The sequence below is a fragment of the Nicotiana tomentosiformis genome, chromosome 6 (genome assembly GCF_000390325.3).
Source record: "Nicotiana tomentosiformis chromosome 6, ASM39032v3, whole genome shotgun sequence".
In the NCBI taxonomy this organism is placed as follows: domain Eukaryota; kingdom Viridiplantae; phylum Streptophyta; class Magnoliopsida; order Solanales; family Solanaceae; genus Nicotiana; species Nicotiana tomentosiformis.
This window is the reverse complement of record NC_090817.1, coordinates 14,290,380-14,318,365: the sequence shown is the minus strand read 5'-3', so window position 1 is coordinate 14,318,365 and position 27,986 is coordinate 14,290,380. Positions and strand designations below refer to the sequence as shown.

Sequence of the window (27,986 nt, the reverse complement as noted above, 5' to 3'; positions counted from 1 at the left end):
GTGTGAATTGTAATTCCAGCATTGTTTGACGTGATACGAGACCCTGAGTAAGTCCTTATTATGTTATTGGACTTTTTGGTATATTCGTACGGGGTCCCGAGTACCCCGAGAGTGATACGGATTGAAATCGGATCAAGAACTAGACTTAAGCAAAATCTGTATTTTTGCCTTCTGTTGTAATCGCACCTGCGGATTTTTGACCGCAGGTGCGAGCTCGCAAAAGTGAGCCTTCCATTGCAGATGTGCCCGGGCGTGGCTGGAAAAAAGTCCGCAAGTGCGGAAACCTGCACACACCCGTGCGTCCGCAGAAGCGGACACAGTTATCGCAGAATCGAAGGTCAGCGTAGGTGCGCATTTTTTCTTCCGCTGGTGCAAGACCTCGCCTGGCAGCCCATTTCGCAGATGCAAGATTTTTCTCGCAGATGCGAGCTCGCATGTGCGAGCCCAGGCACCGCAGGTGCGGAAATGCCTGGGCAGTGTATATATCGAAGAATCCGATATTATTTTCACATTTTGGTCGTTTCATGCACGGTTAAGGCAAAATTTTGGGCGATTTTCACGGAAAACAATGAGGTAAGTGTTCCTTATCCTATATTGATTATATTTCATGATTCCATACTCGTTTATATCATGAATCCGTGAATTTATGGAAGAAAAATTAGATTTTTCTAAAATCTTCCAAAAATAAAAAATTTAGATTTGAAGGTCCATTTGACATCGGAATTGAATAATTTTTGTATGGTTGAACTCGTATCGGAATAGATGTTCGAATTTCGTGAGTTTTTCTTGGATTTGAGACGTAGGTCCCACTATTCGAATATTTAAATAAATTTCAGATTTTTATCCGGAAGATTTGTAAATTCATATGAAATTAATTCCTATTATTAGTATTGAATATATTGAATTGTTTGTGCATAGATTTGAAACTTTCGGAGACAAATTTAAAAGGAAAAGTTGTGGTTGAGTAATTGATTGGAATTTGCAAAGCGAGGTAAGTGTCGTGGTTAATCTTGACTTGAGGGAATAGAACCCTTAAATTATGTCATGTGACATGCATGTGAACGACGTATAGGCGAGGTGACGAGTGTCTATACGTCGTCAAATTAATTATTTTTCTGCTTACTTGAAAATTCATAAATTATTTTAATTCTTGAATTAATTATTATAATAATTGTTTCTCACCTATTCTTTGTCAAATATTAATTCTTGAATTCCTGCATTAATTGTTACATGTTATTTGAATAATGTGCCTTAATTGTTATTTTACATTTAGCATATTAAATATTAAACTGCATATTTTCTCTCTGATTTCCATAATAATTTGCTATTTTCCTTTGTTTGTTTCATAATTAAATCATAATTAGTGTATGCTTGTTGTCTTATAATTTTATATTAATTGTTGCATTTATTGGGGAAATTTCTTCTATCAGAATTGGTAAATGAATATGTTGGAGGATCACAGAATTGATTATAATGCATATATTGGAGGATCAGGTTGCACGCCGCAACAGAATTAATTATAATGAATATAATACAGGATCGGGTTGCACGCAACAACAGACTTATTAAAAAGTTCATATTGGAGGATCGGGTTGCACGCCGCAACAGACTTATTAAAAGTCCATATTGGAGGATCGGGTAGCACACCGCAACAAACTTATTTAAAATTCGACATACAAATATATATATATATATTGGGGGAACGGGTTTCACGCCGCAACAGACTTTATTAAAATGAATATATTGGAGGAGCGGGTTGTACGCCGCAACAGAACCGAATGTGAATATATTGAGAGAGCGGGTTGCATGCTGCAACAGAATTGAATGTGAATATATTATGAGAGCGGGTTGCATGCTGCAACAGAATTGATGGAAATGATAATTGGTTATGACTGCTGAGTTGGCTTTAATTATTATAAACGAGTTACCTGATTTATTTCTATTATTGTTTTTGTTACTAATATTGCGTACAGGTAATTTATGTGGCCCGCCTTAGCCTCGTCACTACTTCGTTAAGGTTAGGCTCAGCACTTACGAGTACATGGGGTCAGTTGTACTGATACTACACTCCGCACTTCTCGTGCAGATTTTGGAGTTAGTCCCAACGGCGTACCATAGACTTGCTCAAATTTTAGCTACTTAGAGGCGACTTGAGGTATAACTGCACGACGTTCGCAGTTCTGAAGTCCTCGTCTACTTTACTTTAGCTGTATGTTTGTTTTCAGACAGCTTTATTTTATTCAGACCTTTATTTGTATTTATTATAGAAGCCCGTGCACTTATGACACCAATACTGGGATGGCATTTAGACACCGTTATTTTTATGGATTAATAACTATATTTCAGACCTTACTTCCGTGTTTATTTCTTTGTTATTAATAAATTTAAAGATTGTTTAAAAATTGGTTAATATCATTCTAACATTGGCTTGCCTAGCAAGTGAAATGTTAGGCTCCATCACGGTCCGAAGGTGGGAATTTTGGGTCGTGACAGCTAGTATTAGAGCACTAGGTTACATAGGTCTCACGAGTCACGAGCAAGCTTAGTAGAGTCTAAAGGATCGGTACGGAGACATCTGTACTTATCTCTCAGATGCTATGAAGTTTAGGAACAATATCACTTCTTTCTTATTCCGTCGTGCGAATTTATTCTATCATCGATGATTGAACCATTATACTCTTATTCTCTCGCAGATGGTGAGAACACGTAATACCTCTACTGATGGACATGGACCAGAACCCTCGGTGGCAACTATGGCCAGGGGTAGAGTTCGAGGATGAGGTCGTGCTAGAGGTCGAGGTAGAGCTCAGTCCAGAGATCGAGCAGCTGCACCTATTGTAGAACCTCAGGTAGACCTTCAGGAGGAGGTTCCAATTCAGAATGTACCAGTTGGACCAGTTCAGATCCCGGAAGGATTCATAGCCACTCCAGTGTTTCACGACACTCTAGACCGATTGGTGAGTCTTATGGAGGGCGTGGCCCAGAATGGTACATTTCCAGTGGCACCAGCCATCTCACATGCTGGGGGAGGAGCACCAACTCCCACTACTCCCGCTCCAGAGCAGATGGCTACCTAGAATCAGGCTCCAGCAGCCCCGCCGGTTGGTGTAGTTTAGCCATTTGTTACGGCACAGACCGGTGATAGGCCCGATATGTCTTTTGAGGCCTTATTAAGACTGGATAAGTTTACTAAGCTCTTTCCAGTTCACTTCAGTGGTACACCTTCTGAGAACCCACAGGATTATCTTGTACGCTGCCACGAGGTGTTGCGGAACATAGGTATAGTTGATACTAATGAGGTTGATTTTGTTGTATTTCATATGACGGGTTCCGCCAAGAGGCGGTGGAGAGATTATACATTGACCAGACCAGTTGGATCGCCTGCACTTACCTGGGAGCAGTTCTCTCAGCTATTCCTGGAGAAGTTCCTTCATATCACACTGAGAGAGGAATTCCTCAAGCAATTTGAGTCTACAGCAGGGCAGTATGACTGTTACTCAGTATGAGTCCCATTTTGTGGATTTCTCCCGTCATGCTCTCATTTTACTACCTACTGAGGGAGAGAGAGTGAGGAGGTTTATTGAGGGACTCACTCACCCTATCGGGCTTCAGATGTCAAAGGAGACCGGAAGTGAAATATCTTTTCAGGCGGCTGCTAATGTCACGAGGAGAATCGAGATGGTTCTTGCACAAGAGAGAGAGTAGAGGTTTGATAAGAGGCCTGGTCAGTTCGGTGGTTTCAGTGGTGCCTCGTCTGGAGGAAGGGGTAATTTTGGTAGGGGTCATCCTCCCAGACCGTTTCACTCAGCACTTCATGCATCTCCCGATGCTTCAGGGAGTCACGGTCCTATTATGCCTTACTCTGGGCAGCCAACATTCAGTTCACATTCAGCTCATATCAGTGCACCGCCACTCCAGAGTTACTACAGTGGTTATCCAGCCCATTTGGGTCAGCTTCAGCTTTAGCAGCCATGGCATCTGTATGGGTGTTATGAGTGTGGGAACATTGGTCACATCAGGAGGTATTACCCAAGGTTGGCGAGTAACAAATCTCAGCAGGATTCACGTGCCATCATATCGGCACTGATTGTTTCACCGCCTGCTCAGCCAGCTAGAGGTAGGGGTCAGGAAGCTAGAGGTGGAGGTCAGGCCATGAGAGGTGGAGGTCAAGCTATTAGAGGTGGAGGTCAGGCTGTTAGAGGTGGAGGCCAGCCAGTTAGAGGCCGTCCCAGGAATGCGGTTCAGAGTGGTAGGGCCCAGCCCCGATTTTATGCTTTTCCAGCTAGGCCTGAGGCCGAGTCATCTGATGTTGTGATCACAGGTATTATTCCAGTTTTCCATAGAGATGCTTCAGTTCTATTTGATCCAGGATCTACTTATTCTTATATGTCCTCCTATTTTGCTTTATATTTGGTTGTGCCTTGTGATTCTCTGAGTGTTTCTGTGTGTGTATCTACACCAGTGGGAGACTCTGTTTTAGTAGATCATGTCTATCGTTCGTGTGTGGTTACTATTTGTAATCTTGAGACTAGTGTGGATCTTCTACTTCTTGATATGGTAGATTTTGATGTCATCTTGGGTATGGATTGGCTGTCACCTTATCATGCTATATTGGATTGTCATGCTATATTGGATTGTCATGCCAAGATAGTGACCCTAGCCATGCCGGGGTTACCTCGGTTAGAGTGGAAAGGAACTCCTGGTCATTCTGCTAGCAGGGTTATTTCTTATATGAAAGCTCGGCGTATGGTCGAGAAAGGGTGTCTAGCCTATTTGGCTTATATTCGCGTTCTCAGTACGGATGTTCCTTCTCTGGACTCAGTGCCAGTTATTCGTGAATTTCCAGAAGTATTTCCTACATATTTTTTGGGAATGCCACCCGACATAGATATTGACTTCTGTATTGATTTGGCTCTGGGCACTAAGCCCATTTCAATCCCACCATACCGTATGGCCCCACCGGAGTTGAAAGAATTAAAGGAGCAGTTACAAGACTTGCTTGATCAGGGATTCATTAGACCCAGTGTCTCTCCCTGGGGTGCTCCACTACTATTTGTAAAGAAGAAATATTGCTCTATATGGATGTGTATAGATTATCGGCAGTTGAATAAGGCCACTATCAAAAACAAATATTCGCTGCCAAGAATTGATGACTTATTTGATCAACATCAGGGTGTCAAGATATTTTCGAATATCGATTTGAGGTCTGGTTACCAGCAGCTAAAGATTAGGGCATCTAATGTCCCTAAGACAGCTTTTCGGACTCGATATAGGCATTACGAATTCCTAGTGATGTCATTTGGGTTGACAAATGCGCCTGCAGTATTTATGGATTTGATGAATCGGGTGTTCAAGCCCTATTTGGATTCTTTTGTAGTTGTATTCATTGATGATATTTTGATTTACTCTAGCAGTCGAGAGGAGCATGAGCAGCATCTTCAGAGTGTGCTTCAGACTTTGAAGAATAACCAGTTATATGCCAAATTTTTAAAATATGAGTTTTGGTTAGGTTCAGTTGCCTTTTTGGGGAAGTTGTATCGGTAAAAGGCATAAAGGTGGATCCTAAGAAGATAGAGGCTGTTCAGAATTGGCCTAGGCCTACTTCAGTTACAGAGATCCGGAGTTTCCTAGGTTTAGCATGTTACTATTGTCGGTTCGTGGAAGGGTTTTAATATATAGCAAGCCCATTGACCAGACTAACCCATAAGGGTGTCCCATTCCGATGGTCATACGAGTGTCAGTTGAGCTTTCAGAAGCTCAAGACTGCTTTGACTACGGCGTCAGTGTTAGTATTACCCACAGGTTCAGGATCGTATACAGTATATTGTGATGTATCTCACATTAGGCTTGGTGCAGTATTAATATAAGATGGCAAGGTAATGGCATATGCGTCGCGGCAGTTGAAAGTTCACGGGAAGAATTATCATGTTCATGACTTAGAATTGGCAGCCATTGTTCATGCGCTGAAGATTTGGAGGCATTACCTCTACGGTGTTTCGTGTGAGGTATTTACTAATCATTGTAGCCTTCAGTATCTGTTCAAACAAAATGATCTTAATTTGGAGCAGAGAAGATGGTTGGAGTTTTTAAAAGACTATGATATCACCATTTTGTATCACCCAGGAAAGGCCAATGTGGTGGCCGATGCTTTGAGTAGAAAAGTTTTGAGTATGGGCAGTCTTGCGTATATTCCGGTTGGTGAGAGGCCATTAGCTACAGATGTTCAGACTTTGGCTAATCAGTTCGTGACGTTAGATGTTTCAGAACCTAGTCGGGTTCTAGCTTGCACAGTCGCTCGGTCTTCTTTATATGAGCGCATCAGAGAGAGGCAGTATGATGATCCTCATTTACTTGTCCTTAAGGACACGGTGCGGCACGACGATACCAAACAAGTTGTAGTGGGGGAAGATGGAGTTCTGTGAATGCAGGGTCGTATTTGTGTGCCTAATGTGGATGGGCTTCATGAATTAATTCTTGAAGAAGCACACAGTTCCAGGTAATCTATTCATCCAGGTACCGCCAAAATGTATCAAGATTTGCGGCAACATTATTAGTGGAGGAGAATGAAAAGGGATATAGTTGCATATGTAGCTCGGTGTCTCAATTGTCAGCAAGTTAAGTACGATCATCAGAGACCTGGCAGTTTGCTTCAGAAGTTAGAAATTCCTGAGTGGAAGTGGGAGCGTATCACTATGGATTTTGTTGTTGGGCTCCCATGGACTTAGAGAAAATTTGACGCGGTTTGGGTCATTATGGACAGGTTGACCAAATCAGCACATTTCATTCAAGTGGCAGTTACCTATTCTTCAGAGAGGTTAGCTGAAATTTACATTCGTGAGATTGTCCGCCCTCACGGTGTACCCGTGTTTATTATTTCAGATCGAGGTACACAGTTTACCTTACATTTCTGGAGGGTTGTACAGCGTGAGATAGGCACGCGGGTGGAGTTGAGTACATCATTTCATCCACAGACACACGGACAGTCAGAGTGCACTATTCAGATATTGGAAGATATGCTCCACGCTTGTGTTATAGACTTTGGAGGTTCTTGGGATCATTTATTTCCACTTGCGAAGTTTGCTTATAATAATAGCTACCAGTCGAGCAATCAGATGGCTCCATATAAGGCATTATATGGAAGGCGATGTCGATCGCCAGTTGGTTGGTTTGAACCGGGAGAGGCTCGGTTGTTGGGTACCGATTTGGTACAGGATGCCTTGGATAAGGTCAAGATTATTCAGGATCAACTTCGCACAGCTCAGTCTAGGCAAAAGAGTTATGTCGACCGTAAAGTTCGTGACATTGAATTCATGGTTGGAGAAAGAATATTGCTCAAGGTTTCACCTATGAAAGATGTAATGAGGTTCGGAAAAAAGGGCAAATTGAGCCCCAGGTATATCGGACCCTTTGAAAGGGTGGGTGAAGTAGCCTACAAGCTTGCATTACCACCTAGTTTATCAGTGGTTCATCCGATGTTCCATGTGTCTATGCTCCGAAAATATCATGGTAATCCGTCCCATGTGTTAGATTTCAGCTCAGTCCAATTGGACAAAGATTTGACTTACGAAGAGGAGCCAGTGGTTATTCTAGCCCGGCATGTCCGACAGTTAAGGTATAAGAGTTATCCTTCAGTTCGAGTGCAATGGAGAGGTCAGCCGGTAGAGGCATCTACCTGGGAGTCAGAGTCGGACATGCTGAGTAAATGTCACGACCCAATTTCCCCTTTGTGTGACGTCGTGACGGTACCTAGTCTCTAACACTAGGTAAGCCAAACATTTTGCGGAATAATGAAATAAAAATATAAATTTAACCAACTATTCAAAAATACACAACAAATCCCAAAATCTGGAATATCGTGAATCACAAACTACAGAAGGAAAAATCTAGTGTCTCTATACATCAGAGTCTAACAAGGAAAAATACAGAAGATAATGCACATGAGAAACAGTAGAAGGGGACTTTAAGGTCTGCGGACGCGGCAGATATACCTTGAAGTCTCCAAGGCTGTCCCGGCTCACTGATAGTGCGGTTGATAAGGTACACCTGGATCTGCAAATGAAAAACATGTGCAGAGAGTAGCATGAGTACACCACAATTGGTACTCAGTAAGTGCCAAGCCTAACCTCGGTCGAGTAGTAACGAGGTCAGGTCAGGGCCCTACTGGTAAATATATAATAAAACAATATAGAGTGTAATACCGCAATAAAATAAATGCAGAAATTTAACAACAGTGAAATAATAGAAAGTAACAACTCAGTACACAGAAACACAACAGGGGATCTCCCGAGATACCGTCTCGTAGTCCCAAACGTAAATGTGCAGGGGGATCTCCCAGAATACCGTTCTGTAGTCCCAAAGTAAATATGCAAGACAGGGGGGATCTCCCGGAATACCGTTCAGTAGTCCCAAAGTAAATATGCAATACAGGGGGATCTCCCGGAATACCGTTTCATAGTCCCAAAGTAAATATGCAGTACATGGGGATCTCCCGGAATACCGTTCTGTAGTCCCAAAGTAAATATGCAGTATAAGGGGGATCTCCCGGAATACTGTTTTGGCTAAATATGCACAATAATTCTAAATCTTAAGGCGGTTTTCCCCACACAAAGCTAGGCAGGTCACTTACCTCGAACCAAGCTCAATCAATCGGTCACAATGCCTTTCCCACGAATATCCGGCTCCGAATGGCCCAAATCTAGCCAAAAGCAATTACATATCATAAATACAACCAAAATAGACTCATTTAATTAATGAAATCAATATTTTAACAAGAATTCCGAAATTAACTCAAAAATTGCTTGTGGGGCCCACATCTCGGAATCAGGTAAAAGTTACAAAATAGGAACACCCATTCCACCACGAGTCTAACCATACCAAAATTACTGAATTCCGATAACAATTCGGCCCTCCAATCCTCAAATTCATCCAAGAGGGTTTTCAAACTTTCCCAACTTAATTTACCAATTAAATGATAAAAATAACCATGGATTCGGGTAATTTAACCAATATTGAGTTAAGAACACTTACCCCATTGTTTTCTCTGAAAATCTCCCAAATATTGCCTCAATCCGAGCTCTAAATCGTTAAATATGAAAAATGGGACGAAGTCCCATTTTCTGAACTTAAACTTTCTGTCCAGACCACTCTTCTTCGCGAACGCGACAGGTCCCTCGTGTTAGCGAAGCACAACTCGAATGCCTACAAATTTAACCCCTTCGCAAACGCGACCACGGCTTCGCGAACGCGAAGATTTACCAGCTCAGACCTTCGCGAATGCGACCACCACCTCGCGAACGCGTAGAACAAGGACCTGGGGTCACCAAAAGCCTCACTCCTCTTCGCAAACGCGACACTACTCACGCGTTCGCGATGCACACACTGACCATACCTTCGCGTTCGCATCCTCCGCTTCGTGAACGCGAAGAACAAAACCTCACACTCAGAAAACACTCTTCGCGAACGTGTCCTACTCATCGCATTCGCGATGCTTCCACTGTCCACACCTTCGCGAACGCGAAGAACAAACTTCTGCAACAAAAACCAGAAAACATCAGCTACTTCTCTAAGTCCAAAAATGACCCGTTGAGCATCCGAAACACACCCCGAGGCCCCCGAGACCACAACCAAACATACCAAAAAGTCCTAAAACACCATACGAAGTTAGTCGAAACCTCAAATCACATCAAATAATGCTAAAATCACAAATCATCCTCTAATTCAAACTTAAAGAACTTGAATCTTCCAAATTAGACAACCGATGTTAAAACCAACCAAACCACGTCCGATTGATCCCAAATTTTTCACACAAGTCATATTCAACATTACGGACCTACTATAACTTCTGGAATCAGATTCTGACCCCGATATCAAAATTTCCACTGCCGGTCCAAAACTCCAAAATTTCGACTTTCACCATTTCAAGCCTAAATGAGCTACAGGCCCCCAAAACACATTCCGGATATGCCCCTAAGCCCAAAATAACCCAACGGATCTAACGAAATCGACGTAATTCCATTCCGGAACCGTCTTCATATAGTTCTGACTTTGGTCCAAATTATAAGACTTAAGCTCTTATTTAGGGACTAAGTATCCCAAAACACTCCGAAACTCAAAACCAATTATCCCGGCAAGTCACAATAGCAGAAATAGATATGGGGAAAGAAGTTAATAGGGGTTTGGGGATCTAACTCTCAAAATGACCGGTCGGGTCGTTACATCCTCCCCCTCTTAAACAATCGTTCGTCCTCGAACGAGCATAAAAACATACCTGAAGTGGTGAAAAGATGTGGATAACGGTTGTGCATATCCTGTTCGGTCTCCCAAGTCACCTCCTCGACCGGTTGTCCCCTCCAATGAACCTTCACGGAAGCAATTTTATTTGATATTAGCTTTCTGACCTACCTGCCTAAAATAGCCACTGGCTCCTCAACATAAGATAGATCCTTGTCCAATTGAACTGAGCTGAAGTCTAACACATGGGACGGATCGTCGTGATACTTCCGGAGCATAGAAATATGGAATACCGGATGAACTCCTGCTAGACTGGGAGGCAAGGAAAGCTCATAAGCAACTTCCCAACTCGACGCAACACCTCAAATGGACCAATGAACCTTGGGCTCAGCTTTCCCTTCTTTCCAAACCTCATAACGCGCTTCATAAGCAAAACTTGGAGCAAAACACGTTCTCCAATCATGAATGCCATATCGCGAACCTTCCGATCTGCATAACTCTTCTGTCTGACTGGGATGTGCGAAGTCTATCCTAAATCACCATCACCTTTTCCAAGTCATCCTGAACCAAGTCTGTACCCAATAATCTGACCTCGTCGGGTTCGAACCAACCCACTGGGGACCGACACTGCCTACCGTATAGAGCCTCATATGGTGCCATTTGAATGTTGGACTGATAATTGTTATTGTAAGGAAACTCTGTAAATGGAAAGAACTGGTCTCAAGCACCCCTAAAATCTATCACACACACACGGAGCATATCCTCTAATATCTAAATAGTGCGCTCGGACTGCCCGTCCATCTGAGGGTGAAATGTTGTGCTCAACTCAACCCGAGTACCCAACTCATGTTCTACAGCTCTACAGAACCGTGATGTAAACTGTGTACCCCAGTCAGATATAATAGATACTGGTACGCCATGAAGCCTGACGATCTCACGGATGTAGATTCGAGCTAGCTGCTCGGAAGAATAGGTAGTCATCACAGGAATGAAATGAGCTGACTTGGTCAGTCTGTCCACAATCACCCAAATTGCATCAAACTTCCGCTGAGTCCTTTGGAGACTAACAACGAAGTCCATAGTGATCCGCTCCCATTTCCACTCCGGAATCTCTATCTTCTGAAGCAACCCACCCAGTCGTTGATGCTCATACTTCACCTGCTAGAAATTTAGACATCTAGCCACATACTCTACCATGTATTTCTTCATCCTCCTCCACCAATAATGTTGCCTCAGGTCCTGATACATCTTCGCGGCACCCGGATGAATAGAGTACCGCAAACTGTGAGCCTCCTGGAGAATCAACTCACGCAAACCATCCACATTAGGCACACATAGCCTGCCCTGCATCCTTAATGCACCATCATCTCCAATAGTGACCTCCTTAGCATTACCGTGCTGGACCGTGTCCTTAAGGAAAAGCAGATGAGGGTCATCATACTGACGCTCCCTGATACGATCATAAAGAGAACACCGAGAGACCATACAAGCCAATACTCGACTTAGCTCAGAAATATCCAATCTCACAAACTGGCTGGCTAAGGCCTGAACATCCAATGCCAATGGCCTCTCTGCTGCTGGTAGATATGCTAAACTCCCCAAACTCTCTACCCGGTGACTCAAAGCATCGGCCACCATATTGGCTTTCCCAGGGTGGTACAAAATAGTGATATCATAATCCTTAAGTAGCTCCAACCACCACCGCTGACGTAAGTTAAGATCTTTTTGCTTAAAAAGATGCTGCAATCTCCGATGATCGGTGTAAATCTCACAAGGAACATCGTACAAATAATGTTGCCATATATTCAATGCATGAACAATGGCTGCTAACTCAAGGTCGTGGACAGGATAGTTCTTATCGTGCACCTTCAGTTGTTTGGACGCGTAGGCAATCACCCTACCGTCCTGCATCAACACCGCGCCGAGACCAATCCGCGATGCATCACAATATACAGTATAAGACCTCGAACCTGCAGGTAATACCAATACTAGGGTTGTAGTCAAAGTTGTCCTGAGCTTCTGAAAGCTCTCCTCACATTCCTCTGTCCACCTGAACGGAGCACCCTTCTGGGTCAGCCTGGTCATAGGTGCTACAATAGATGAGAATTCCTCTACAAAGCGACGGTAATACCCTACCAAACCAAGAAAACTCCGAATTTCTATAGCTGAGGACGGCATGAGCCAACTCTGCACTACTTCAATCTTCTTCGGATCCACCTGAATCCCCTCACTCGATACTATATGACCCAAGAATGCCACTGAGTCTAGCCAAAACTTCTTTTCTCTCAAGGTCTGAAGTGCAGTCCTCAGGTGTTGCTCATGATCCTCCCGACTCCGGGAGTATACCAGAATGTCGTCAATAAACACAATGGCGAATAAGTCAAGATAAGGCCGGAACACATTGTGCATCAAGTGCATAAAAGTTGTTGGGGCATTGGTCAGCCCAAAACACATAACAAGAAACTCACAGCGACCATATCTGGTCCTGAAAGTAGTCTTCGGGATATCCGGCTCCCGAATCTTCAACCGATGACAACCTGAACGTAAGTCAATCTTGGAAAACACTCTGGCACCCTGTAACTTCGGGATTATACCAGAATGTCTTCAATAAAAACAATGGAAAATGAGTCAAGATAAGGTCGGAACACACTGTGCATCAAGTGCATAAAAGTTGTTGGGGCATTTGTCAGCCCAAAACACATAACAAGAAAGTCACAGTGACCATATCTGGTCCTGAAAATAGTCTTCGGGATATCCGGCTCCCGAATCTTCAACTGATGACAACCTGAACATAAGTCAATCTTGGAAAACACTTTGTCACCCTGTAACTGATCAAATAAGTCATCAATACGAGGCAATGGATACATGTTCTTCACTGTGACTTTGTTCAACTGGCGGTAATCAATACACATCCACATAGAACCATCCTTCTTCTTCACAAATAAGACAGGAGCACCTAAAGGTGACACACAGGGCTGAATGAAGCCTTTATCAAGAAATTCTTGTAACTTCTCTTTCAACTTCTTCAATTCAGGAGGAGCCATACGATATGGAGGAATAGAGATGGGCTGAGTGCCCGGCAACAAATCAATGCCAAAATAAATATCTCTGTCGGGCAGCATGCCCGGAAAATTAGCTGGAAACACATCTGTAAAGTCCCTCACTACTGGAACTGACTCTGATGTAGGGGTATCAATATTGACGTCTCTTACATAAGCTATATACGCGTCATACCCCTTCTCAACCATTCGTTGAGCTTTAAGAAATGAAATAACTCTAGTGGGAGTATACTCTAAGGTACCTCTCCACTCTAACCGCGGTAAACCTGGCATAGCCAGCGTCATGGTTTTAGCGTGACAATCAAGAATAGCATAATAGGACGACAACCAGTCCATGCCCAAAATAATATCAAAGTCTACCTTGCTGAGCAATAATAAATCAACTCTGGTCTCAAAACCACTAAGAGCAATCAAACACGACCGATACACGCGGTCCACAACAAGAGAATCTCTCACAGGAGTAGATACATAAATAGGGAAACTCAAAGAATCCCGTGATACGCCCAAATACGGGGTAAAATAAGAGGACACATAAGAATATGTAGAGCTTAGGTCAAATAATACCGACGCATCTCTATGACTGACCGGAACAATACCTGTAATGACAGAATCAGAAGCAACTACCTTTGTACAAGCAGGAAGTGAATAATATCTGGCCTCGCCTCCCCCTCTAGGGCGACATCTACCTCACCCGACCTGCACCTCGAGCTGGTCGAGTAGGTGGGGTGGCAGCTGGTGTTGTAATCATAGCCTAAGGACCCGGTGGAGCACGATGTGGCTGAAAAGTCTGTGGAGTTGCACCCCTCCTAATCCTGGGGCAATCCCTCACCAGGTGGCGAGTGTCGCCACACTCAAAACAAGCTTTTGGAGGGCGTGGCTGTTGTGACTGGCTCGGGCCAGGTCTGCTGGACTGGCCGCTAGAAACACCCCGTGCAGGAGGCATACAAGATACTGGCGGTGTATAATAAGGCTCCTGGGGTCTAGAAGGAGCTGGAACACCACTGGAAGCTGGAAGAGCTGAATGAACAGGGCGGCTCACATAATACCATGGCGAGTTGCTGGGGCACGAGCTCCCAAATAACAACCATCCTCTCGAGACCTCTTGGCCTCCCTCTCCTCTCTATCCCGGGCAAATATGCCCTCGAATCTCCTGGCAATACCCACAACCTGCTGATAAGAAATATCCATCTCCAATTCCCTGGCCATACTACTCCGGATGCTGGGGTGGAGACCCTCAATAAACCGTCGAACCCTCTCTCGAACTATGGCAACTAAGGCCGGTGCATGTTGGGCCAAATCACTGAAGCGGACTGCATACTCTGACACAGTCATAGCACCCTAGCGCAGCTGCTCAAACTCTGCGCGCCATGATTCCCTGAGGCTCTGAGGGACATACTCTCTCAAAAATATGTCTGAGAACTGAGTCCATGTAAGTGAAGCTGCCTCAGCCGGACTACTCAACTCATAAGCATGCCACTACTGATAGACTGCTCCTCTAAGCTAGAATGTGGTAAAAGAAACCCCGCTCGTCTCCTCTACGCCCATAGTACCGAGAATACAATGACATTCCTCCAGAAATCCCTGAGCATCATCTGTAGCCAATCCGCTGAAAGTAGGTGGGTGGTACTTCTTGTACCTCTCAAGTCTGAGTTGCTCCGCCTCGGAAGCTGCTGCCCTAACCTCGGGTTGAGCTAGAGCTACCGGCTACATTGGTACAATCTCTGGAACCTGGTCGACCTGAACCCGCTACTCGGGAGTACCGGCAACGAGAGTCTGTGCTCCTCCCCCGGCCTGAGATGTGGCAGGAGCAAATAGAATCAATCCAACCTAAGCTAAGGTGCTGAACATTCTCAAAAACTGGGCTAGAGTCTCCTAGAGGGATGGTACAGGAACAAGTATCTCAAGTGTCTGCCCTCCAGCTTAAGCTACTGGGGTCTCCTCTATAACAGCTCATGCAGGTGCTCTGGCTGCAGCACGTGGACGTCCTTGGCCTCTACCCCGGCCCCGGCCTCTCATGACTCTAGTAGGGGGCGCGGGTGCCTGGTCATCAGATCCGCTTGTACGTGTCCTCACCATCTGTAAGAGAATAGAATACAGAAGTTTATAATCTTTGAAGTCAACAAATATTTTCGCACGACAAGGAATCAAAGTAGTGAAATTTTTCTAACAGTTTCATAGCCTCCCGAAGATAAGTACAGACGTCTCCGTACCGATCCGCAAGACTCTACTAAACCGGTTTGTGACTCACGACACCTATGAACCTATGGCTCTGATACCAACTTGTCACGACCCAATTTCCCCTCCGTATGACGTCGTGACGGCACCTAGTCTCTACAACTAGGTAATCCTAACATTTTGCAGAATAATAAAATAAAAATAAAAATTTAACCAACTATTCAAAAATATACAACAAATCCCAAAACCCGGAACATCGTGAATCACAAACTATAGAAGGAAAAATCTAGTGTCTCTATATATCAGAGTCTAACAAGAAAAAATACAGAAGATAATGGACATGAGAAATAGTAGAAGGGGACTCCGAGGTCTGCGGACGCGGCAGATATACCTTGAAGTCTCCAAGGCTGTCCCGGCTCACTGATAGTGTGGCTGATAAGGTACACCTGGATCTGCACACGAAAAATATATTCAGAGAGTAGCATGAGTACACCACAATCGGTACCCAATAAGTGCCAAGCCTAACCTCGGTCGAGTAGTAACGAGGTCAGGTCAGGGCCCTACTGGTAAATATATAATAAAACAATATAGAGTGTAATGCCGCAATAAAATAAAGGCTGAAATTTAACAACAATGAAATCATAGAAGGTAACAACTCAGTACACAGAAACACAACAGAGGATCTCCCGAGATACCGTCTCGTAGTCTCAAACGTAAATGTGTAGGGGGATCTCCCAGAATACCGTTCTGTAGTCCCAAAGTAAATATGCAAGACATGGGGGATCTCCCGGAATACCGTTTCGTAGTCCCAAAGTAAATATGTAGTACAGGGGGATCTCCCGGAATACCGTTTCGTAGTCCCAAAGTAAATATGCAGTACAAGGGGATCTCCCGGAATCCCGTTCTGTAATCCCAAAGTAAATATGCAGCGCGAATGATAGAAATACAACTACATCACGAAATGTTTACAATTTAGACTAAGTACCAGTCAGGGAAGAAGCAGGAAATTCACTAAGCATGCTGCACATAACTTACATAAACAATTAAGACACGTAGACAAGTTGTATTAGACTAAACATGATAGCTACACATATTGGAATAACTCAATTAAGAATGAAAATATATTAGTACTCATTAAAATGGTATAACTCAAAATAACAGGAAATCATGTTGCTGCTCGGTAAGAAAATCGGGTTTTTTCCACAACTAGCTCGTTTACGTACTCGTCACCTCACGTACACGGCGCTCACATAGCACAATAATTCTAAATCTTAAGGGGGTTTCCCCCACACAAAGTTAGGCAAGCCACTTACCTCGAACCAAACTCAATCAATCGGTCACAATGCCTTTCCCATGAATATCCGGCTCCGAATGGCCCAAATCTAGCCAAGAGCAATTACATATCATAAATACAACCAAAATAGACTCATTTAATTAATGAAATCAACATTTTAACAAAAATTCCGAAATTAACTCAAAAATTGCTCGTGGGGACCACGTCTCGGAATCAGGTAAAAGTTACAAAATAGGAACGCTCATTCCACCACGAGTCTAACCATACCAAAATTACTAAATTCCGATAATAATTCGGCCCTCAAATCCTCAAATTCATCCAAGAGGGTTTTCAAACTTTCCCAACTTAATTTACCAATTAAATGATAAAATCAACCATGGATTCGAGTAATTTAACCTATATTGAGTTAAGAACACTTACCCCGTTGTTTTCTCTGAAAATCTCCCAAATATCGCCTCAATCCGAGCTCCAAATCTTTAAATATCTGAACTTAAACTTTCTGTCCAGACCTCTATTCTTCGCGAACGCGACAGGTCCCTCGCGTTCGCGAAGCACAACTCGGTTGCCCACAAATTCAACCCCTTCACGAACGCGACCACGGCATCGAGAACGCAAAGATTTACCAGCTCAGACCTTCGCGAACGCGACCACCACCTCGCGAACGCGTAGAACAAGGACCTTGGGTCCCCTAAAGCCTCACTCCTCTTCGCGAACGCGACACTACTCATGCATTCGCGATGCACACACAGACCATACATTCGCGTTCGCGTCCTCCCCTTCGCAAACGCGAAGAACAAAACCTCACACTCAGAAAACACTCTTCGCGAACGCGTCCTACTCCTCGCGTTCGTGATGCTTCCACTATCCACACCTTCGCGAACACGAGCTCTTCTTCGCTAACGCGAAGAACAAACTTCTGCAACAAAAACCAGAAAAAATCTGTTACTTCTCTAAGTCCAAAAATGACCCGTTGAGCATCCGAAACACACCCGAGGCCCCCGGTACCTCAACCAAACATATCAACAATCCTAAAACACCATACCAACTTAGTCAAATCCTCAAATCACATCAAATAATGCTAAAATCACAAATCATCCTCCGATTCAAACTTAAAGAACTTGAAACTTTCAAATTCGGCAACCGATGTCGAAACCAACCAAACCACGTCCGATTGACCCCAAATTTTGCACACAAGTCATATTCAACACTACCGACCTACTCCAACTTTCAGAATAAGATTTCGGCCCCGATATCAAAATTTCCACTACCGGTCCAAAACTCCAAAATTTCGACTTTTGCCATTTCAAGCCTAAATGAGCTACGGGTCCCCAAAACACATTCCGGACGCGCCCCTAAGCCCAAAATACCCAACGGAGCTAACGGAATCAACGAAATTCCATTCCAAAACTGTCTTCACACAGTTCCAACTATGATCCAAATTCTAAGATTTAAGCTTTCATTTAGGGACTAAGTGTCCCAAAATACTCCGAAACTCAAAACCAATTATCCCAGCAAGTCACAATAGCAGAAATAGATATGGGGAAAGCAGTTAATAGGGGTTCGGGGCTCTAACTCTCAAAACGATCGGCCAGGTCGTTACAGTAAATATTCACACCTTTTCTCCAGCTGAGGTAATTTTCTAACTCCGTTCGAGGACGAACGTTTGTTTTAGAGGTGGAGAATGTGATGATCCAAAATGTCATCTTAAAATTTAATAAGTAATTATGTATTCAAAGACCTCGAAAAGTACTATTTTCATTCCTCGACTTGCGTGCGCAGTCCGAAAAAAATTTCGGAAAGTTTTCATGTGAAAAATGGATTAAAATGTAAAATAAAGCTCTAAAACTTAAGTGAGTTGACTTTGGTCAACATGTTTACAAAACAAACCCGGGTCAATTTTTTTAAAGTTTTGGTAGCTCCGTATCGTGATTTGAGACTTGGGCGTATGCCCGAAATTTAATTTGGAGGTCCCTAGCTCAAGTTGTGACCATTTAACGGAACTAGCAATTTAAAGGCTAAAGATTTCTAAGTTTGACCACGTGGTTGACTTTTTGATATCGGAGTCGGAATCCGATTCTGGAAATTTGAATAGCTCTATTATGTCATTTATGACTTGTGTACCAAATTTAAAGTCATTCCGGATTCATTTAATATGTTTTGGCACGAGTTTTGCAAATTAAAAAGTTTAAAACTCAAAGTTGAATCGGGGTGCGAATTGTAATTCCAGCATTGTTTGACGTGATACGAGATCCCGAGTAAGTTCGTATTATATTATTGGACTTGTTGGTATATTCGTACGGGGTCCCAAGTACCCCGAGAGTGATACGGATTGAAATCGGATCAAGAACTAGACTTAAGCAAAATCTGGATGTTTGCCTTCTATTGTAATCGCACCTGCGGGTTTTTGACCGCAGGTGCGAGCTCGCAAAAGCGAGTCTTCCATCGTAGATGCTCCCGGGCATGGCTGAGAAAAAGTCTGCAGGTGCGGAAACCTGCACGCACCCGCGCGTCCGCAGAAGCGGACACAGTTATCGAAACAAGCGGAGGTCAGCGCAGGTGCGCATTTTTTCTTATGCAGGTGCGAGACCTCGCCCGGTAGCCCATTTCGTAGATGCGAGATTTTTCTCACAGATGCGAGCTTGCATGTGCGAGCCCAGGCACCGCAGGTGCGGAAATGCCTGGGCAGTGTATATATCGAAGAATCCGATATTATTTTCATATTTTGGTCGTTTTGAGCTCGGTTAAGGCGAATATTTAGGTGAATTTTACGGAAAACATTGGGGTAAGTGTTCCTTATCCTATATTGATTATATTTCATGATTTCATACTTGTTTATATCATGAATCCATGAATTTATGGAAGAAAAATCATATTTTTTTAAAATCTTCCAAAAACAAAAAAAAATAGATTTGAAGGTCCATTTGACATCGGAATTGGATAATTTTGTATGGTTGAACTCGTATCGGAACGGGTGTTCGAATTTCGTGAGTTTTTTTGAGATTTGATACGTGGGTCCCACTGTCGAATATTTAAATAAATTTCGGATTTTTATCCGGAAAATTTGTAAATTCATATGGAATTAATTCCTATGATTAGTATTGAATATATCGAATTGTTTGTGAATAGATTTGAAGCTTTCGGAGACAAATTTAAAAGGAAAAGATGTGGTTGAGTAATTGATTGGAATTTGCAAAGCGAGGTAAGTGTCGTGGTTAACCTTGACTTGAGAGAATAAAAACCTTAAATTATTTGTTATGTGAATTGCATGTGAACGACGTATAGGCGAGGTGACGAGTGTCTATACGTCGTCAAATTAATTGTTTGCCTGCTTACTTGAAAAATCATAAATTGTTTTAAATCATGAATTAATTATTATAATAATTATTTCTCACCTATTCTTTGTCAAATATTAATTCTTGAATTCCTGCATTAATTGTTACATGATATTTGAATTATGTGCCTTAATTTTTATTTGACATTTAGCATATTAAATATTAAACTGCATATTTTCTCTTTGATTTTCATAATAATTTGCTATTTTTCATTGTTTGTTTCATAATTAAATCATAATTATTGTATGTTTGTTATCTTATAAATTTATATTAATTGTTGTATTTATTGGAAAAATTTCTTCTATAAGAATTGGTAAATGTATATGTTGAAGGATCACAGAATTGATTATAATGAATATATTGGAGGATCGGGTTGCACGCCGCAACAGAATTAATTATAATAAATATATTGGAGGATCGTGTTGCACGCCGCAACAGACTTATTAAAAAGTCCATATTGGAGGATTGGGTTGCACGCCGCAACAGAATTAATTATAATGAATATATTGGAGGATCGGGTTGCACGCCGCAACAGACTTATTAAAAAGTCCATATTGGAGGATCGGGTTGCACGCCGCAACAGACTTATTAAAAGTACATATTGGAGGATCGGGTTGCACGCCGCAACACACTTATTTAAAAGTCGACATATATATATATATTGGGGGATCGGGTTGCACGCCGCGACAGACTTGATTAAAATGAATATATTTGAAGAGCGGGTTGCACGCCGCAACATAACCGAATGTGAATATATTGTGAGAGCGGGTTGTACGCTGCAACAGAATTGAATGTGAATATATTGTGAGAGCGGGTTGCACGCTGCAACAGAATTGATGGAAATGATAATTGGTTATGACTGCTGAGTTGACTTCAATTATTATAAACGAGTTACCTGGTTTATTTCTATTATTGTTGTTGTTACTAATGTTGCGTACAGGTAATTTAAGTGACCCGCCTTAGCCTCGTCACTACTTCGTCGAGGTTAGGCTCAGCACTTACGAGTACATGGGGTCGGTTGTACTGATACTACACTCCGCACTTCTCGTGCAGATTTTGGAGTTAGTCCCAGCGGCGTACCATAGACTTACTCAAATTTCAGCTACTCGGAGGAGACTTGAGGTATAACTGCACGGCGTTCGCAGTTCTGAAGTCCTCGTCTACTTTACTTTAGTTGTGTGTTTATTTCTAGACAGCTTTATTTTATTCAGACCTTTATTTGTATTTATTCTAGAAGCTCGTGCACTTGTGACACCAATACTGGGATGGTATTTAGACACCGTTATTTTTATGGATTAATAACTATATTTCAGACCTTACTTCCGCGTTTATTTCTTTGTTATTAATAAATTTAAAGATTGTTTAAAAATTGGTTAATATCATTCTAACATTGGCTTGCCTAGCAAGTGAAATGTTAGGCGCCATCACGGTCCGAAGGTGAGAATTTTGGGTCGTGACAATATTAAATATTGAATATTAATATTTAGGATGTTATAATTATAAAAAGTTTGGGGTTAAAATAAAGTTGGGTGGTTAAATGGCTATTTTGTAAATAGCCAACGGATATTTTGGCAGAGAAAATGGCTAGATTTTAAATACCATAACGGTTATAATGTGGCAGATTTTGTTATTAAAAAACATTAGTCGTTGGGCCCGGAGAGGCCCGTTTAGGACCGCTTGAACCGGCCCACTTCCCAGTCGGTCCCTGTCCCAACCAGTCTCGATCTCGTGGGTCTCGCCTATGGGACCGGCCCACTACCCAGTCCACCTCCCCACGGTCCCGGTCCTATCCGGTTAGGACCATTTAGGCCCACCGCTCATATGGGCTTGCGGTCCTAGGCCGGGCCCGGTACTAACCGGCCCACATGCCACCCTTATTAAGGGTGGCATGTGGGCCGGGGTCGGTCCTAAGTGGGCTTCGTGATCCCGGTCCTAAGTGGTCCCGGGCTTCGCGGGCTTCTTGTTGGAACCGGCCCGGGACCGAAACCACGAACTAACGGTCCCGAATTAAGTGGGTCGGTCCCGGGCCTAAGTGGGCCCAAGTTGACCTAAGTGAGCCCAACAGATACTTTTTATTTTTTTAAAAATTTATAGAAGTTAGGAAAAAAATATGGTAATAAAAATATCTAAATCAATTCCTTGTAAATTATATTATAGAATTGTGACCTAAAATTTTTAATTCAAATTTAAAGACAAAAATATTGTAAAGAGATATTCAAAGCAATGTATTATAATATATATATATATATATATATATATATATCTTAAGATGTATATATAGTATAGTATAGTATATATTCACGAAAAAATAGTTATTATGCAACGAGTGGCACCTTGAATCACAAAGTGACCGTAGGTGGCATGGTAAGATAGCCGCTTTGCACATACAAGACCCGCGGGATAATTAATCCCAGAATAATTAATCGTGGGATAACTTGTTTTACAACCAAATGACCCCTCAGTGTTTTATTAGGCTATTAATTTTGTACTTTCTCTAGTCTTAAATATTAGTCGTTTTGGCAAAATTTGTTTAAAAAATATATGATGTTTTTAATATTTGATATATAGAATAGGTGAAGAAGATCGAGTATAATACTCTTCCATCTTTTCTTTCCTAGTCTCCTATATATGTAATAAAAAGATCTAAAAAGTCATACGTGTTATATTTTGAAACTAGATTAAGGAAAACAAATCTTTACTAAAAGTTCTTCAACTCGAGAGTCGATATTACAAAAATGTTGATCCAAAACTGTGGTACAGATTGTTATGGAATTTCCTTTCCCCGTGGTTTTACTTGGTGAAACTCTTAATTAGTAAAACAAAATAACTAATTTCCAACGTCTTCTCCGCAACTTAATCTGTGGTATAGAACAGGTACAAAGTTGTTGTATAGTACCAAATTTTTCGTGATGACACTATAAAAGGGCTTCAATGTATTCAGTTTACATTTCAGAAAACTTTGAAATACTACCCCAAAAACTTCAAAAAAAAAATTAAAACAAAAAAAAGAGGTTGGAGGGGCATAAAAAGATGGATTTGAAATTCAAGGTACACTTTGCATTGGTGTTGCTATTTCTAGCACACTTTGGGGAATCTCAAACTGGAGTTTTTGATATAACTAAATATGGTGCTAATAGCAATGCAGATATTAGTGAGGTAAGTCATGCATTCCTTTCTCATTATTTGGTTGATTCGCGTTGTGTAACTTACTATACCTACTTTCACCAAAAAAATAATAAAATAATACACAATTTTGAGTGAAAAAATATCTTATAATATAAGCACTTTATTGCATCGAAGTGAGTGGCCTAGCCAGGGCCGGAGCTAGGGTTAGCGATTCAATTGAATCTGAAAATTATATTGCGTAAATAAGGTAAAAATATAGTCTTATATATATATATATGAATCGTTGGGTCTTCTTGACATAAGGAAAGATTCTAGTATAGTAACAAATGAGATTTACAATTTGTTTTAGGTCATAAGTTCATATCTTAGGTGTGATATTCTTGTATTTTTTTTTAATCTCCTTGTTCAAATTCGTGACTTTGTCGTTGAGCTTAGCGGTAAATGAAATGAGTAAAAATATTCACGGGACACCAGGATTACAGTTAAATCCCAACATAATCAAAAAAATGTCAGGAGATTCTTCCCATTTACCTAAACCTTAAAAGGTAAAGTTACCCAATATTTGTGCCGGTAGAATGCAATAAGTATCAGATGAAATAGTTAAAATACACCCAAAAACTAGCTGGACACTACTATTATAAAAGCAAGATAACAAAAAAACCACCTTGCATATCTTCAAAAGTAACTGTAATTCTTTATTATTTCTTTTTCTTTTTTGGTGCTTTAAAATCTTTTCTCATATCTATTTTTGTGATGAATTTTTTTTACATTGTTTAGGCATTGTTGAATGCTTTTAAAGAAGCATGTCAATCAACAAGCCCAAGCACAATTGTGATCCCAAAGGGAACATTTACAATGAATCAAGTAAAACTAGAAGGTCCATGCAAATCCCCACTTGAACTTCAAATCCAAGCCACTTTGAAAGCTCCTTCAGATCCTAGCCAACTTAAGGTTGGTGAATGGTTAACTGTAAATAAACTTGATCAGTTTACCATGTCTGGTGGTGGAATTCTTGATGGTCAAGCTGCAGCTGCTTGGGAATGCAAACAATCCAAAAAATGCAATAAACTTCCCAATGTAAGTCCAATATTTACAATGCTTGCATATAATCTTTAATTGAGATGTTTAGCCTTGTTTGGTCAAAGGTTTCAAACGAAGTTCTAAAAAAAGTATGTTGAAAGATAGCAGTTTGTGTTTGACTAAAAAATTATGCTTGAGAAGCATTCTATGTTTGGTGTCAATCTTTCCAAAAGTGATTTTGATTGTCAAATGACCAAAAAAGGCACTACATGTTAAGTAAAATAATTAGTATTTTTTCACTAAATTAACTTTTTTGAAATATTTCTTATATGAGATTTTAATTAAGCTTTTTAAATTTTATTAACTAACATGTACGAAATACAGTAACTATTTACATCTGATAGTCGCAAAACTATATAAAATTTATATATTTTTGTATATAACATATAAAAATATGTGTGTGTATATATATATATATACAAAAAATATACTACAAATTTTTAACTATTATTTTGAGAACGGCTATACAATAGAGAAAGTTTACAAGACTTTGGTCATATATGTAAATATAAATTTTTCGGAGGTGTTTTGTCTTTTTGCCTCGAAACTTATAAAAACTGCTTCTGATTCTAATAAAGAGAAGCTACTTGTTTCATCATTTTCCTCACAACAACAAAAAATGGCTTCTACTGCTATTCAAAAACACTTATTTTTTCTCTCTCAAAGTTTGGGCAAACTGACTAATTGTTCCATAAGCAAAATACTTTGAATAATTATACTAACTCTTTTGAGTTTTTTTTTTTTTCTCTAATTTTTCCATGTGTGTAGAATTTGAGTTTCAACTCCCTCACAAATTCCACAATCAAGGACATAACAACACTGGACAGCAAATCATTCCATGTCAACGTTAACCAATGCAAGAATCTAACATTCATTCGATTCAACGTCAGTGCACCAGCCAACAGCCCAAACACAGATGGAATTCATGTCTCGAGATCGAGCTCTGTGAATATTACAGATTCAAATTTTTCTACAGGAGATGATTGTATTTCAGTTGGTGATGAAACAGAACAACTTTATATTACTAGAGTTACATGTGGGCCTGGACATGGTATTAGTGTTGGAAGTCTAGGTGGAAATCCAGATGAAAAACCAGTGGTTGGAGTTTTTGTTAGGAACTGCACTTTTACTAACACTGATAATGGTGTTAGAATTAAGACATGGCCTGCTTCACATCCTGGTGTTGTTAATGATGTTCATTTTGAGGATATTATTGTGCAAAATGTTAGCAATCCTGTTGTCATTGATCAAGTTTATTGCCCATTCAACAAATGCAACAAAGATGTAAGTATCCCACACTTTTGTTGCTTTTATTTCTGTTTCTTTTTTTGGTTTTCTTCTAAGTTATAACCAAGGGGTGTGATTGGATCCATTCTCCCTTAATCAAATGTCTCGGGACAAACTGATTTGCACAAATAGCCTCTTTTGTGGTAGTATTTAGAATTTGACCACTTTTTCAAAATATGACTAGTGGAGCACTGAAGTTTGTTAGTGGCCCCCTATCTGTTGGTCTAATTTTAAAAGAAAATATGGTTAATTACTAAATACAAGGCCACAAAAGTGGTCATATGATATAAGTAATATCTTGATTCGAGTCTTAAGAATGAAAAAATTCTTGATAGAGAATGTGTTACTCCTCTTAATGGATCTTTAGACACAAAATTTTATTGGTCAGATAAATGAGTTACGAATATCGGATGTCTACGGAAAAATAATTGTTTATCTTCCAAGAATTGAGAAAGAAAAAAAAACTAAGTCATAGTTGAATAGGTTTTTAGAGTTCGTAGCCTCGTAGGTTTAAAACTTAGTTGATGAAACTAAAAGTTTGAATCTTACTAGGAGCAATTTTAGAAACCAGTCAAGCTAGTCATAGACTCATAGGCAGGGTATTTGCACAAATGACCTGAGGCTACTATTTAAATTTTGTTCTTTGTTTATGTACTGAGCTAAATTTGTCTGCAAAACAGAAAATTCATCCAACCATTTTTAAAGTGAAAATAGCACGGGCTAGCTAGTTGTTGGACTGGTAATTAAAAAATAGTCAGTAAAGTCATTAAAAATAGCTACTATTTTGCTGCAACACGGAAAGTTCCAGCATAATATACTGGAGATTGGTGCACCTGTGTATGAACTTCCAGCATATTATGCTAGAACTCAAACACACGGAAAGTTTCAGCATAATATACTGGAGATTGGAGCACTTGTGTATGAACTTCCAGCATATTATGCTAGACCAGTATATTATGTTGGAACTCCAGTATATTATGCTGGAATATTTTTCGAATTTTGAACAATGTTTTCGTTCAGATTTATCATTACATGAAAAGTGACTAAATTTCGATTACTTTTGAAACTGTGACTATTTTTCAATTACTACTTATAAATCTGGCTATTTTTGAATCTCGCCCATTTTTAAAAACAAATTTTAGCCCGGTGATCTAACGGGGGATAGAATTTAAAGGTGGCCTGAAAAAATGCCATAATGTGCAAATAAACCATCATAGGCCAAAAAAAGTTGTGGAAATCTTCCATACCTAGTTTACTTGACATAATTGGATCTATTATTATAGCCAGCAAAACAACTTTGGATCACCCAAAATTGAAGAAAATTGAAATGTTTGCAAACCTAACCATAATTCCTCCTTTTTTTTTTTGCAAAACTAACCACTACTCTTTATTTATTTGCAGTTGCCATCACAAGTGAAGATCAGTAAAGTGAGTTTCCAAAACATAAAGGGAACATCAAGAACTCAAGATGCAGTGTCACTTCTCTGCAGTAAAGGTGTACCTTGTGAGGGTATTGAAGTTGGAGACATTGATATAACTTACAGTGGAAAAGAAGGGCCAGCAAAATCAAGTTGTGAGAATATTAAGCCAAGTTTAAAAGGCAAACAAAATCCACCTGTTTGTACTGCCTCTGCTGCTTCCTCTTCTTAATTAAGCTTTATTCATTCTAATTAGAGTGTAATTTACTATTTTTGTTCATTTTGTTCTCCCACTTTTTTTGTACTTGTCCATAAAATAGGATGTGTACTTCTAAGGTTTACGAAATGAACTTGAAAAATAAAGTGAAAAAACAAAAATTATAATTGAATAAGAAAAGCGAGAGGGCTTAACAAATGGATTAATTTTTGTAGGACATTTTTCTTCTTTTTGTTGGCTATTTGTTAGGTAGATTGATGATTGGACTACAATTTGTTGAACATGTAATTGTTGAGTTCTTATTATAAACAGAGTTACCATCCAGAATTTTAAGTTTATGAATTTTGAATTTTATAAAAGAAAGGTTATTGATTTTTGGATAAATTATTTATATATGATGAGTAAATAATTTAACACAATACAGAATTTTAGCCAAAGTTATTGTGTTCTATCGAAGTTGAACCAGCGGCGGAGCCAATGAAGAAGTTATGGGTTCATCTGAACCCAGTAGCTTAGACTTAGGCTCCGCATATGTGTTCAAAATCTAACTAAATAAGTATAAAAGATGGAGTTTGAACCCGGTAAATTAGACACGATGTGATAGAACTTCGAATTTGAATCCATAAAGTTTAAATCTTAGATTCGTCTTTGTGTCGAACACGTACCTAGAACTCTAGCTCTCCCTAGTCGTAAGCGCGACTTAATTTCTCATATAGACATTGATTTTTTAAACGATCTGGTTACGTATAAGGTCAATAAAGTTAAATA

The 27,986-nt window shown here is 40.6% G+C and overlaps 1 protein-coding gene across 2 annotated transcripts in view; it reads left to right on the top strand.

The window, feature by feature from the left end:
- LOC104094997 (polygalacturonase) overlaps window positions 1-27,545 on the top strand; it is a 103,063-nt gene extending 75,518 nt beyond the window's left edge. The window contains exons 2-5 of one of the 2 annotated variants that reach the window (XM_070177136.1): window positions 23,163-23,246; window positions 23,994-24,293; window positions 25,065-25,580; window positions 26,985-27,545. In XM_070177136.1, the coding sequence (XP_070033237.1) occupies window positions 23,163-23,246; window positions 23,994-24,293; window positions 25,065-25,580; window positions 26,985-27,233 (1,149 nt within the window). In that variant the 3' untranslated portion in view covers window positions 27,234-27,545. Of the gene's footprint in view, window positions 1-23,037; window positions 23,247-23,993; window positions 24,294-25,064; window positions 25,581-26,984 lie in introns of those variants that run through there. The other variant, XM_009601022.4, reaches the window with a different exon arrangement.
- The last annotated feature ends 441 nt before the right edge of the window (window positions 27,546-27,986 follow it).